Raw genomic sequence first — 12,849 nt, forward strand, 5'->3', positions numbered from 1 at the left:
TTTTGCTGCTTCAGGACCTGGAAGACTTGCTGTGGTAAGTGGAACCATAAATTCTGCTATCTACCAAAAACTCCTGAAGGAGAATGTCTGGCCAACTGTTCATATCCTCAAGCTGAAGTGCACTTGGGTTATGCAGGACAATGATCCAAAACACACCAGCAAGTCCATGTCTGAATGGCTTAAGAAACAAAATTAAGACTTTGGAGTGGCATAGTCAAAGCCCTGACCTTAAATCAGCTTGTGATGCTGCGGCATGACGTTAAAAAGGTGGTTCATGCTCAGAAACCCTCCAATGTGGCTGAATTACAACAATTTTGCAAAGATGAGTGGGCCAAAAATCCTCCACAGCGCTGTAAAAGATTCATTGCCAGTTATCGCAAAGGCTTGATTGCAGTTGTTGCTGCTAAGAGTGGCCCAACCAGTTATTACGTTTAGGGGGCAATCACTTTTTCACACAGGGTCCTGTAAGTTTGGATTTATTTTTCCCTTAATAAAAACCTTCATTTAAAAACTGCATTTTGTGGTTACTTGTGTGATCTTTGTCTAATATTTACATTTGTTTTGTCATCTGAAACATTTAAGTGTTACAAACATGCAAAAGAATAAGAAATCAGGAAGAGGGCAAACACTTTCACACCACTGTATATATTTGTATAATGAACATATTTTCAAAAACGGTTCATGGTTTTTAACCACTTTGCACCAGAGCCTGTTTTTGCCTTCGTGACCGGGCCAATTTTTTCAATTCTGACCACTGTCACTTTATGAAGTAATTACTCTGGAACGCATCAACGGATTCCCCTGATTCTGAGACTGTTTTTTCGTGACATATTGTACTTCATGATAGTGGTAAAATTTCTTTGATATCACTTGCGTTTATTTGTGAAAAAAATCAGAAATTTGGCGAAAATTTTGAAAATTTTCAAACTTTGAATTTTCATGCCCTTAAATCAGAGAGATATGTCACACAAAATAGTTAATAAATAACATTTTCCACATGTCTACTTTACATCAGCACAATTTTGGAACCCAATTTTTTTTTTGTTAGGGAGCTATAAGGGTTAAAAGTTGACCAGCGATTTCTCATTTTTCCAACAAAATTTACAAACATTTTTAACATTAACATTTTTTTAGGGACCATATCATATTTGAAGTCACTTTGAGGGGTCTCAAAATACCCAAAAAGTGACACCATTCTAAAAACTGCACCCCTCAAGGTGCTCAAAACCACATTCAAGAACTTTATTAACCCTTCAGGTGCTTCACAGGAATTTTTGGAATGTGGAAGAAAAAAATTAACATTTAACTTTTTTCACAAAAATGTTACTTTAGACCCAATTTTTTTTTTCACAGGGGTAACAGGAAAAAATGGACCCCAAAATTTTTTGTGCAATTTCTCTTGAGCGCGCTGATACCCCATATGTGAGGGAAAACCACTGTTTGGGCGCACGGCAGGGTTCGGAAGGGAAGGAGCGCCATTAGACTTTTTGAATGTAAAATTTGTCTGAATAATTAGCAGACGCCATGTTGCGTTTGGAGAGCCCCTAATGTTCCTAAACAGTGGAAACCCCCCACAAGTGACACCATTTTGGAAACTAGACCCCTTAGGGAACATATCTATAGATGTGTGGTGAGCACCTTGAACCCCAAGGTGCTTCACAGAAGTTTATAATATTGAGCTGTAAAAATAAAGTTTTCACATTTTTCCCACAAAAACGTTTTTCATCCCTTAATTTTGCATTATCATAAGGGTAATAGGATAAATTGCACCATGAAATTTGCTGTGCAGTTTCTCCTGAACACGCCGATACCCCATATGTGGAGGCAAACCACTGTTTGAGCGCACGGCAGGGTTTGGAAGGGAAGGAGCGCCATTTGACTTTTTGAATGTAAAATTTGTTTGAATAATTAGCGGACGCCAAGTTGCATTTGGAGAGCCCCTGATGTGCCTAAACAGTGGAAACCCCCCACAAGTGACACCATTTTGGAAACTAGACCCCTTAGAGAACTTATCTAGATGTGTGGTGAGCACCTTGAACCCCAAGGTGCTTCACAGAAGTTTATAATAATCAGCTGTAAAAATAAAATTTTCACATTTTTCCCACAAAAACGTATTTCATCCCTTAATTTTGCATTATCATAAGGGTAATAGGATAAATTGCACCATGAAATTTGTTGTACAATTTCTCCTGAGTACGTCGATACCCCATATGTGGGGGAAACCCACTGCTTTGGTGTACGGCAGGGTTCGGAAGAGAAAGGAGCGCTATGTTGGCTGGGATAGGCAGCAGACACCATGTCACATTTGAAGAGTCGCTGACATGCCGAAACAGCAGAAACCCCCACAAGTGACCCCATTTTGTAAACTACACCTCTCAAGGAATTCATCTAGGGAAGTAGTGAGTATTTTTTAATTTTTAAATTTATACCATTGGGCAGTGAAAAAAGCATAATTATATTTTTACCACAAAAAAATGTTTTACCCTCAGATTTTACATTTTCACACAGGGCAATGGGTAAAAATGGTGCCGAAATGTGTCACACAATTTCTTCTAAAAGTGTCAATACCCCATATGTGGCTGTATCGTACCGCTCAGCCTTACGGCGAGATCTCGGGGGCACGGAGCGCTATTTGACAATTGGAGAACAAATTATTGTAGAATAGGCATTTGGATTTGGGAGCACAAAATTTTCTGAATTTCTTTTGGGGGGCAAGGGCCATTTCGCTTTTCCAGAGCCTTTCTGCTACCAGTAACTTGGAAGTCCCTTATATTTTTAACAGATGACAGACCTGAGTGGGGACTAGCTTTTTTTGAGGACTGAGTTGAAGCTTTTATTGGGAACATTTTACGTAACATTTATCCGGCGCTCTAGGCTGAGCACTTACATCAGGGTTTCCATCTAAATTTCCAAGTGATGTAATTCAGATGAAACCCCATGCGGGATCCATTCACTGTAATGAGGCAGCAGAGTTACTCTGGACTCCGTCTGGCCTCTGTTTAGTGGTGTCCTTTTTTTCAGAAGTGCACAAAACTGTGGCCAACCGCACTTTTATGCACGCCTAAAACAAATGACACCGTGGGATCACAGGCCAGACGGCGTCCACAGTGGCCTATATCTGCCTCATTACAGGGAATCTTCCATCATGGGTTCCGGCTGAATCACATATTTCACAGATTTACACGGAAACTCTGGTGTAAGTGCTCAGTGCAGAGCGCAGGATAAATGTGGGCAGAGCCTTACTGCGATCTTTCGGAGACATAATAAACAAATCAGTAGCAGGTGAAGAATTGGTTTTATTTATTTTTTACGCAGCTCCTCGTGCGGTATAAGTGATGAGATTACTTTATTCTTCGGGTCGGTGCGATTACAGAGATACCAGATTTATATCGGGTTTTTATGACTGACAGCTGTCACACACTAAGACGCTTTTTTTTGCAAAATCTAGTTTTTGCATCGCCATAGTTTGAGAGCTATAATTTTTCCATATTTGGGCCGACAGTCATGTGACGGCTTGTTTTTTGCGGGACGAGTTGACATCTTTATTGGTACCATTTTTGGGTACGGGACATTTTTTGATCGCTTTCTATTCCGTTTTTTGGGAGGTAAAATTAACAAAAAACAACAATTCAGGAATTGTTTTTTGAGGCTTTTTTTATGCCATTTTGCGTGTGGTAAAAGTGATCAGGCAGCGTTATTCTTCGGGTCAGTACGTTTACAGTGATACTACACTTACTGTATATTTTTTTATGTTTTGGCGCTTTTACACAATTAAGCAATTTTATAGAAAAAATATTATTTTGCATTGCTTTATTCTGAGCGCTATAACTTTTTTTATTTTTCGGCTGATGGAGCTGTATGGCGGCTTTTTTTTGCGGAACAAGATGACGTTTTCAGCGGTACCATTTTTATTTCCATTTTGCTTTTTGATCGCTTTTTTTTCAACTTTTTGTTTGGCGATATGAGGAAAAAGCATAGTTTTTTGCTCCTTTTTTTAGTTATTTTTATTACGGTGTGCACAGAAGGAGTTAATTAGTGTGACAGTTTTATAGCTCGGGTTGTTTCGGATGCGGCAATACCAAATATGTGTACTTTTTTTATTTTTGCATAAATATACGGATTTATCGGTTTAATATTTTATTTATTTATTTTAATTTATTTTGTAATTTTTTTTTTTTTTAACAGTTTCAAAACATTTTTTTTTTACATTTTTACTTAGTCCCTGTATGGGACATTAATTTTTATTTTTCTGATCCCTGATCTCATGTAATGTAATAGACATATATTACATTAGATGAGATCTTCACTGACTGTTTCACAGTCAGTCTCCTGCCTGGCTTCAGCTGCAGGCTGAGCCAGGCAGGACGGCAGAGCTGGAGGCGGTCATGTGACCTCCATCTGCCATAGCAACCCAAGGTCCTGAAAGGTATCAGGAGTCGTCGGAGAGGTAAGTGGACGACCCCCTCTCCTCCTGCTGTCTTCTATATGTAGCGATCACTATAGATCGCGACATATAGAAGACAGCAAAGGGTTAACATCACTGGGACCTGATCCAATCAGGTCCCGATGATGTTCCCTGTCAGAGCTATCGCTCTGCACCGCTCCTGCAGCGCTTGCAGGACCCTGGGGGTCCTGAGCGCTGCGGGACCACCCACTGTTTTTAAACGTCCGCGCTGCACAGAGCCCAGGCAGCGCGGACGTTTATCTACAGTGGGCGGTCGGGAAGCGGTTAAGATCTCTGCTGTCATTCTGCATTAAGGTTTCCATTCAGTGGATAGAAATCCACCCTAGTCATGTGATAGACACAGGAGCAGGTATCTAATAATTTTACTTTAATAGACCCATGTGTTACATGACTAGGACAAATTTACATCCACTGAATGGAAACAACTGAATGACAGAAAGCAAATATTTAAAAAATAAATTAAATATGGAAATGTATATTGGAAAAATATATACATTTGTTAAATAAAAAAAATACATATATTTTTGGGGAGAAGAAAAAAAAAAAAAGAATATCACTTCAGTGTAGGAGGCCCTCTGACAGATGACCTTTATCAGCTCTTAATAGGAACCATGGAGAGGACCCTGTCATTACATGTAAAAAATAAATGGCAGCTCATCAGTACCCTTCCTATCACATAGAAATTGGAATATCTACTGTATTATCACAACCACAGGGATTCAATGTGTTTTAACTGAGAATGAACTACAATATGAGTGAATTTATTCATTGAAATACACAATACCCTAACTGGGCAATGAAGGTCCCAAGTCTGCAGCAACAGATGTAGCTTTTGACATAGCTGCATTAACGCTCCTGAAAACTTTATCAAAAGTAGGTTGGGCGTATGTCAGCTGGCCGGCAACCCCGGGGACCACACAGAAGCAGCTCAGCATGGTTTGTGGCTACTTAGCACTCAATGAGCGCTAGGTATTGAATAGATGCAGCAGCAATGCCACTACTTCTATATTGTTCCTAGTGATCGCATGATCGATGGCTGTATGCTGGGTACAACACAGTTGCCGTGTCTTACCAAATGCAGATCAATTCTGCAAGGGACTTATGACACATCAAGGGATGCTTTTTCAGTAATTGTGCCTCCTATAAACACCCCAGTTACACTGAATACTCAGCAATAAAAAAGTATGGTTCCAAGAGTTGCATTTTTGTTCACGTACTGGATGACATTATTTAATAAATACATTAAAATATGAAACCATAACAAAAAAATCATTATGTAGTACAAAATACATTTTATTGCACATATATCAAAAAAACTATACATATTAGAGATCCACACAACAGTAATAAACCTAAAGAATTCACCAGGTTATATAGATTGAAATGTAGTCAATGTGTAAAAAAAAAAAAAAAACAACAATGTTTTTTCTATATTTACACAATAGAATATGATAAAATTAATTGAGCCCTCAAACTTCTGAAAAATAATAATGTTCTAGTATAAAAGTATTATATCACCTTTTAAGGCCTGGTGCTACAGACTTCATACATAAAAGAAAAAAATGAACCCAAATGGAGCAAGTCTTTGTATTAACACCAATATCACTTTAACGTATTCTGTACAAAACGATATTGCAGACCAAGCTTAAAGGGAACGTGTCATCAAAAATTTACATCAAGTATTTAGCGTTAACATGTCTAAGGTTTTTTATTTTTCCAAATCGCTATATATATTTAATCTTGCAATTTTCACTATGTTCAATAATATTCCTGTTTTATAAAAGTCAATCATGTTCAGAAACACATTCTATGGTGAGAAAACTACAGATTAGAAAATAATGTGTCACCATCGTGGTGTCACATTCACTTTAAAGAGACCTCAATTACAGTAGAGCAGTTGCACTTTATTAATGGCCAGGGAAATTTTCACAGTGATTAACATGGGTGAATTTTACTAGGGTGGCATCCGAAGACATCCCCAGAACCTGAGAGAAGCAGAAAATACAACCTCCTACACTATTCAGTCCAGTAGTCTGACAACAGAAGCACAGGTGCACAGTCCTCGGTCTCACCATCTGCACAGGTCCGCCTAACAGGTGAAGGATTGACATCTAGGTATGTCAATGAGGTTGTCTGTCACCAGATATCCCCTATACAAACTGTATACATAATTACACAGATCTCTTAGACCTGATGAGGCTATTGTTCATGTAATCATACCAGAATGGCTATACAAGCTTTAAATTAAAATGAGTATTTTATGAGTCCAATTACAGCTGTACTCATAAAATGCTCATTATTAGGCAAGGGAACTGACAAAAGGAATTATATAGCCACTCTTCGGTCTAATTCACACGACTGTATTTTCGGTCTGAGTGCTGTCTGTGAAAAAAAACGGACAGAACACGGACAAATATTCAATGTGCCAGTGCAGGAGTCATTTTTTTCACTAACCGAGGCTGCATGTGAAAAAGGAAAAAAAAAAAAAATAATTGCAGCATGCACTAGTTTCTTCCGTAAATCAGACTCACAACTCAATGAGTATGTAAAAACAAAACGGATGCTGTACTGAGCCACCGTATAGCATCCAATTTTGATGGATACATTGCCATTCTGTAATATAGGAAACTAAGTTAATAATAGCTGCTGTTGTAAGAAGTACAGATTACATATGGACGACAATTGAGAAAACAATTATCCCAATTTTCTCAATGAAATTTTTATACGCTCATGTTAACCTAACATGGTTTTTGAAGGTAGATACATTTCTCAGGATTGATGAGGCTGTATGTAATAACGTGTGTAGTGAAATCTGCTGAGATCCACTTTAGATGTAAGCAATAGAAAATGATACACCAAAGGAGAAAGTAAGTGGTCATCCTACTCAACCAACTACATATAGGGGCTATTGGTAACCCGCTTGGTTATGCTTACACCTTTGATCAAATAAATTTCTTAAGACAAGCAACCAGTCAGAAGACAATGTGGCTTCCATAAAAAAGCAGTGACAACTGGACCAACAGCTCTACTGGTACTACAATCTTACTTAAACATGTACCACACACACATGAGCCTGCCAAGCTATGTGGAAAGGTAATAAAACACGAACAGAGGTGCAATAAAAGCTGCAAATATTTGCCATTGTTGCTTGCGTATCGATTTTACAGGGCTCAATCTGAGGTACAAACTACATCAGGTTTAGTCTGGGGGTCTGTAATATTATGTAAATACCACATTTATATAATGGTCTTGCTGCTTTAACCCTTTCACAACTCGCTTTGTACATTTGCTGCAGAAGTGTGCACTCACAATATGGGCTGAACTCGCTCTATACAGTGAGGGTGCCAGCTGTAATATACTGCCAGCACCCAAGCGTACCTGCTGTAATCAGAGCTATTGACCACCACGACAGCTTAACCTCTTAGATGCTGTCAATAGGGAAAGCTGCATTTAAGAGATTAAGTGTTAGTCTCTAAAGCCACCTACTGTCACTCTGCGCAATGTGACTATGGATTGCCAATAGGGTGTTTGCCATGTTACATGATGTAGCTTCATAGGAGATCAAAAATGAATATATTTAGCATCGCTACATGCATAACTGCTCGAGCTAATAAAAATATTTATCCAATATGCTGATCAACACAGAAATAAAAATCATGTTTGACCACACGTGGTCCAGAGCGAGGACAATAGACTTATGATAGCAGCAGCTGACTAAAAACTTTGTTTGGATTTATGTGAGTGGCAGGGTTGCTACTCAGAGTACCGGCAATTTTTTTTTTCCTTGCTAACCACATCCATGTGTTTTGGGGTTTTTTGTGCCTATAGTCCACTCAGAACATCAATAAAGCCCTTTTTGTATCCCTTTAATAAATATTGTAAGGGCACAATAACTTTAGTCATTTCAAGCCCTCCACCCCTGCCTGAAAAATGAAATCAAAAGATTAGAAAATTGTATGTACTCCAAAACTGTACCATTAAAAATGGAAGTTCACCCTGTAAAAAAAGTCAAGAACATATATAACAGTTTCAACCCCAAAAAATAAAGTTATGGCTCTCAGAATATGGCAACTGAAGCAATTTCATTGTTATTCTTTCCTACAAAAAAAAATTATAACTTCTATAAATCAGTATGATTTTATTAGGCAATTTTTACCGCAAAGTGAATCCTGTAAAAACAGAGTCCAGAAGACAACAGTGAATTGCAGGTTTTTTTTTTACGGAAACCAGAACAATTTAATGCATTCTGTATATTCTAACCATGAATTAATTACACCTAAAAGTACCACATTTACTTAAACCACCAAACTAATGTAGTTTTTGCACCAGAAATATTTTATAGATCAGTCTCAGGTCTAGCAACTTTCCATTTATTGGTACCATTTATACTCTATGGATGCAGCCATAAAGACTATATGGACAATAGTATTGGGACACATACACACATTACACCACCAGGAGCTTTTATGACCTGCCGTTCTAAATTCAGCAATATGGAGCTGGTCCCCACTTTGAAGCTATAACAGCAGTCATTCTTAATGATTTTCTACAAGATTTTGGAGTGTGTGGGAATTTTTGTCCATCCAAAAGTGCACTTGCGAGGCCAGAGATTCATGTTAGATGAGAGGGCCTGGCTCATAACCTTTGTTCTAGCATTAATACTTTTGTCCATAGCACCTCTTTCTAATATTAAAGCCACAGTGATCGAAACTTCTCAGTTGTGAACTTTTGATAGCAGCCTTTACTAATGTAAACTGAAGGAGCTTGTAATGAAGGCCTATAGTGCAGTGTGACCGGCACATAAGGCAGCTGAGCGAGGCTGGGCTTTATGGCAGCAACATTTTTCTCTATGGTGGATAAAGTTCTATCACAATTGCATTCTTATAAGAATTCTGTGCAAAAACTTATGCCAAGGCGCACCCAGCCTGCAGAGCATTTCACGTACCCTATTGCATTTGGGTGATGCTGGAGGGGTTGTTAGGTGAAGCTCCTGTTACTACAGGATGTCAGAACAGAATCCATTACTGTAGATGTAAGAGATCAGATTGTCCTGCAAAATCCACTCAGACTGCACTCCCAGCGCTGCTAGCATAGTACTGAGGTCATTTATGGCTGCCTATATTATCGTGGAAAGATCCGATTGAATCCTGTAGGTTTATTAATAAACAGTTCTTGAAAGGGAGCGATTTGTAAATGTTGTGAAAGTTACACAAATTCTCGACAAAGACTTTTAGAGTATATTATTAGGCACCACACATTCAGATAAATGCCACAAGACTCACATTGTAAAGCCTCATACAGACGTCTGTGAAATACGATTCCAGGACAAATCATGATGTACGGACTGGCCACAGTGCTCCTGACCCAAACCTGACAGCCAAGATGACAACTTTCCAGTGTCCATTACTAGGCTAGCCGTAAGTCAGCTCTAGGTGGAAAACCCAGATTTGTAAAAATTCTATATCTGACCAAAATATACAGTTACACATAGATAAGTGGACACAAGATAACCGTAAGAAGTGTAAACATCCAAACTCTAATGTTGTGTAATTGATGCGGAATTCATGTGCGGATTCTGAAACTGAAGTCTGCGCAATTCATGAACATTTCCCACACGTATTCATGCATTATTTGTTGCCAAAGTGCATCAAAAAGCAACAACTTCAGGCCCGCGATTTAACCTGTAACTTTAGTGTCTTTATTGATCGATTGAGTAAAATCCTCTCCAGAAATGGACACTATGTGGATTTAAGTTAAAAAAACAAACAAAAAAAAAACGGCAATTTCTTCTCGATTTCACACACAAAAAAGAAAAAAAATCAACATGTAGGTTAGGTTTCATGAAAGCTCACTTTGCTGGTAACATTTAAAATGATCAAGGTATAAAATCCGCAATCCGAATACAACATGCGAACACAGCCAAGTAGTCGTCACAAAGCAATAAACTAGAAGTTAACAGTATCCCTGCCAGAAACTCAACCACCAGTGTGGAAGTCTGACTGCTCGGACCCCGGCATAACCAGCTGGGAGACCACAGCTATGAGTAAAGTGCAGTAGTGCATGCACGCTCCTGCCGCGCTCGAGGTGTAAGGCACTGACAGCCAAGCGGTGCTCTACCCCTTCATTACTACAGGACCAGCTACATTCTGGGTTCACTTATTGAATAAATAGTGCCATTATGTTCCCTTTCAGGATCAGATCTGTCTAGTACACATCATCTAGGGTCAGGACGGCACTCCACCACAGGGATCAAACACACTACACCCACAGCACGATCGCACAGCAGCAACGACTGCGGGACAGAGGCTGTGACAGGCCTCTTCTGTACTTTTGTTCTGCCCCAAACTATAGATCTCGGAGCTGTACAGTGGGCACTTGGTGCTCCGGCTGATTTAAACCTTAATGTGCATTTTGAAGATGTCCCTATGGAAAGCATTAAAACCTTAAAATAAACTCATCAAGGGTGTGTGCATATGGCCCCATAACTCTAGTCAGCACTGTCCTGACACTCAGTCCTGTGGCACTGGTTGTCAGCCTGCTCCCCACAATGGCACAGATATGCAGCCATGACAGCTGCACTGGTGGAGGAGAGGCCTCACATCTGCCCTGTGCAGCTCGGACATGTGTCAAACTCCTCACACAGGAGTTTCCAGCAGGAGCCCAGGCTTTGTTCCCTGGGCAGCTACAGGTTGATGGAGAGGATGGCAGATGTCGCCCCCCATTCTCCAGACATGACACAGCCCCCTATACACAGCGCTGTGCACGATCGTACAGCCAGTCACTAGATTGTTGGTGACTCCTTTCTCTCTTTTCTCTCCCCTCCCCTCTTCTCTCTTCCCTGTCCCGCCATCTTGGGCCGGGAGGAGCAGCCATTACTTAAAAACTAAATGACAGAGGGGGTGGGGGATGTACAACAGGGCGAAAAGCCGCAGACAACTTTGAGTGCAATAATAAGAATAGCGCCAGCGTCTGCCGGAGAGCCGCATCGCTGCTGCCCAGCCCCCACCCCGACCGTGTGCAGCGCTCCCCCGGCCGGCCAGGTGCCCCCTGTACCCCGAGTCCCCCACACTGAGCACACATGCAGCTGCAGGGACATTGTCTGCAGCGCTGAGCAGAGCCCACCGCCGGCACCACACAGCCGCCCGCCCGCCCTCTGACATCTTACCTTAGACAGCAAGGCCTTCGTTCTGGCGCCATCTTCATGAAGCCTGAGAAATCCATAGAGTCGGCTGAGGGAGGAAACAACAGAAATAACAATAAGCACCAAGAAACTTGTGCCAGGCGCCGGGGAGGCCGGGGGCAGGCGCCGGGAGCGGGTCACTCGGGTGTGGGGAGCGGGGGACAAGTACACAACAAGGCCGCCAACCTGTCGAGCCCGGCCAGGGCTTCTCGCTCGTCCGCTGTCAGGTTTGGGAAGTCCTCCTCGCTCTCGCTCGCTTTTCCCGCCGCCATTTTCTTTTCCTCATCACCGAGGGAGGCAGCAGCAGCAGCAGAGAGCACAGCTGCGGCGGAGAGCGACACTCCGCACGATTTCATGGAAACGCAGCGTCACTGGCAGTCACACGGCGACCAGCGGAGAGCACACACCGTGCGTGTCACCGCCGCGGGTGTGTAAACACACCGCCTTATTGTGGGGCGCGCTCCCCCCGACTACCGCCACATCCCCCAGTGCTAGCGGGGCGCCTCATGCTGGAGAGAGACCTCGTCAGTCATGTCTTGTTTACACTGTGCTTTCTGTGTAGTTTTACATGGTGCGTCCAGCCACACTGGCCGTACAGTCCCCGCAATTAATGGCACAAACTTGTGTCAGCCCGCAGCACACACGCACTTCTCTCGCTCAGCAGCGCGCACGCACACTCGCTACCCGCCGCCGCCGCCGCCGCTCTTCTCTTGCTCCGCCCACTTTCTCCTCTTGCCAAAGGCCACGCCTCGCCCCGCCTTACGCAACCACTAGCGTGCCGGCGCTAGGGACACGTGACCTTTGTTGACTTACGTCATCTCCCCCTCCTTCCCTCCCGCTGAGATCCCCGGGACTCAAGCAACTTCTTCGTTTTTTTTCCCTCTAATTAGGACCCTGCTGTTTTTTTTCTACTTAGAGGCGTGGTCATGACGTCATTCATCTCTATTGGCTTAGCCTGCTGTCCATCACCACAAACACGAATGAAAAGCAGCCGAAGACAGCATGTTAGGTTGTGGTGTGCACAGCATGTGGGAGGGTATCCCTGCTGTCAATGGACGGTGCGCCACTCATAGGCTTAGAGGACTGGCCTAAAGTACGACCCCTGTGAGGGGGAAGCGGCACGTCATGCCGTGCTGGTGAGCCTGGGTGCAGGATTAGGAAGTCGCCTAGAGTCCTAAAATGGGTACTGGCCTGACACCCAGGC

General features: G+C 42.0%; 1 protein-coding gene across 3 annotated transcripts in view; it reads right to left on the reverse strand.

The window, feature by feature from the left end:
- The window catches only part of KDM6A (lysine demethylase 6A), a 153,275-nt gene extending 140,816 nt beyond the window's left edge, over positions 1-12,459 (reverse strand). The window contains exons 1-2 of one of the 3 annotated variants that reach the window (XM_073667237.1): positions 11,832-12,459; positions 11,631-11,694 (exon numbers count right to left, since the gene is read on the reverse strand). In XM_073667237.1, coding sequence (XP_073523338.1) covers positions 11,631-11,694; positions 11,832-12,001 — 234 coding nt within the window. In that variant the 5' untranslated portion in view covers positions 12,002-12,459. The remainder of the gene's footprint in view (positions 1-11,630; positions 11,695-11,831) is intronic. The other 2 variants (XM_073667238.1, XM_073667239.1) reach the window with 2 other exon arrangements.
- Positions 12,460-12,849: the final 390 nt, after the last annotated feature.

Source organism: Phyllobates terribilis, unplaced genomic scaffold (assembly GCF_046119375.1).
Source record: "Phyllobates terribilis strain yellow unplaced genomic scaffold, ASM4611937v1 Scaffold_2__4_contigs__length_985480577, whole genome shotgun sequence".
NCBI classification, from domain to species: Eukaryota; Metazoa; Chordata; class Amphibia; order Anura; family Dendrobatidae; genus Phyllobates; species Phyllobates terribilis.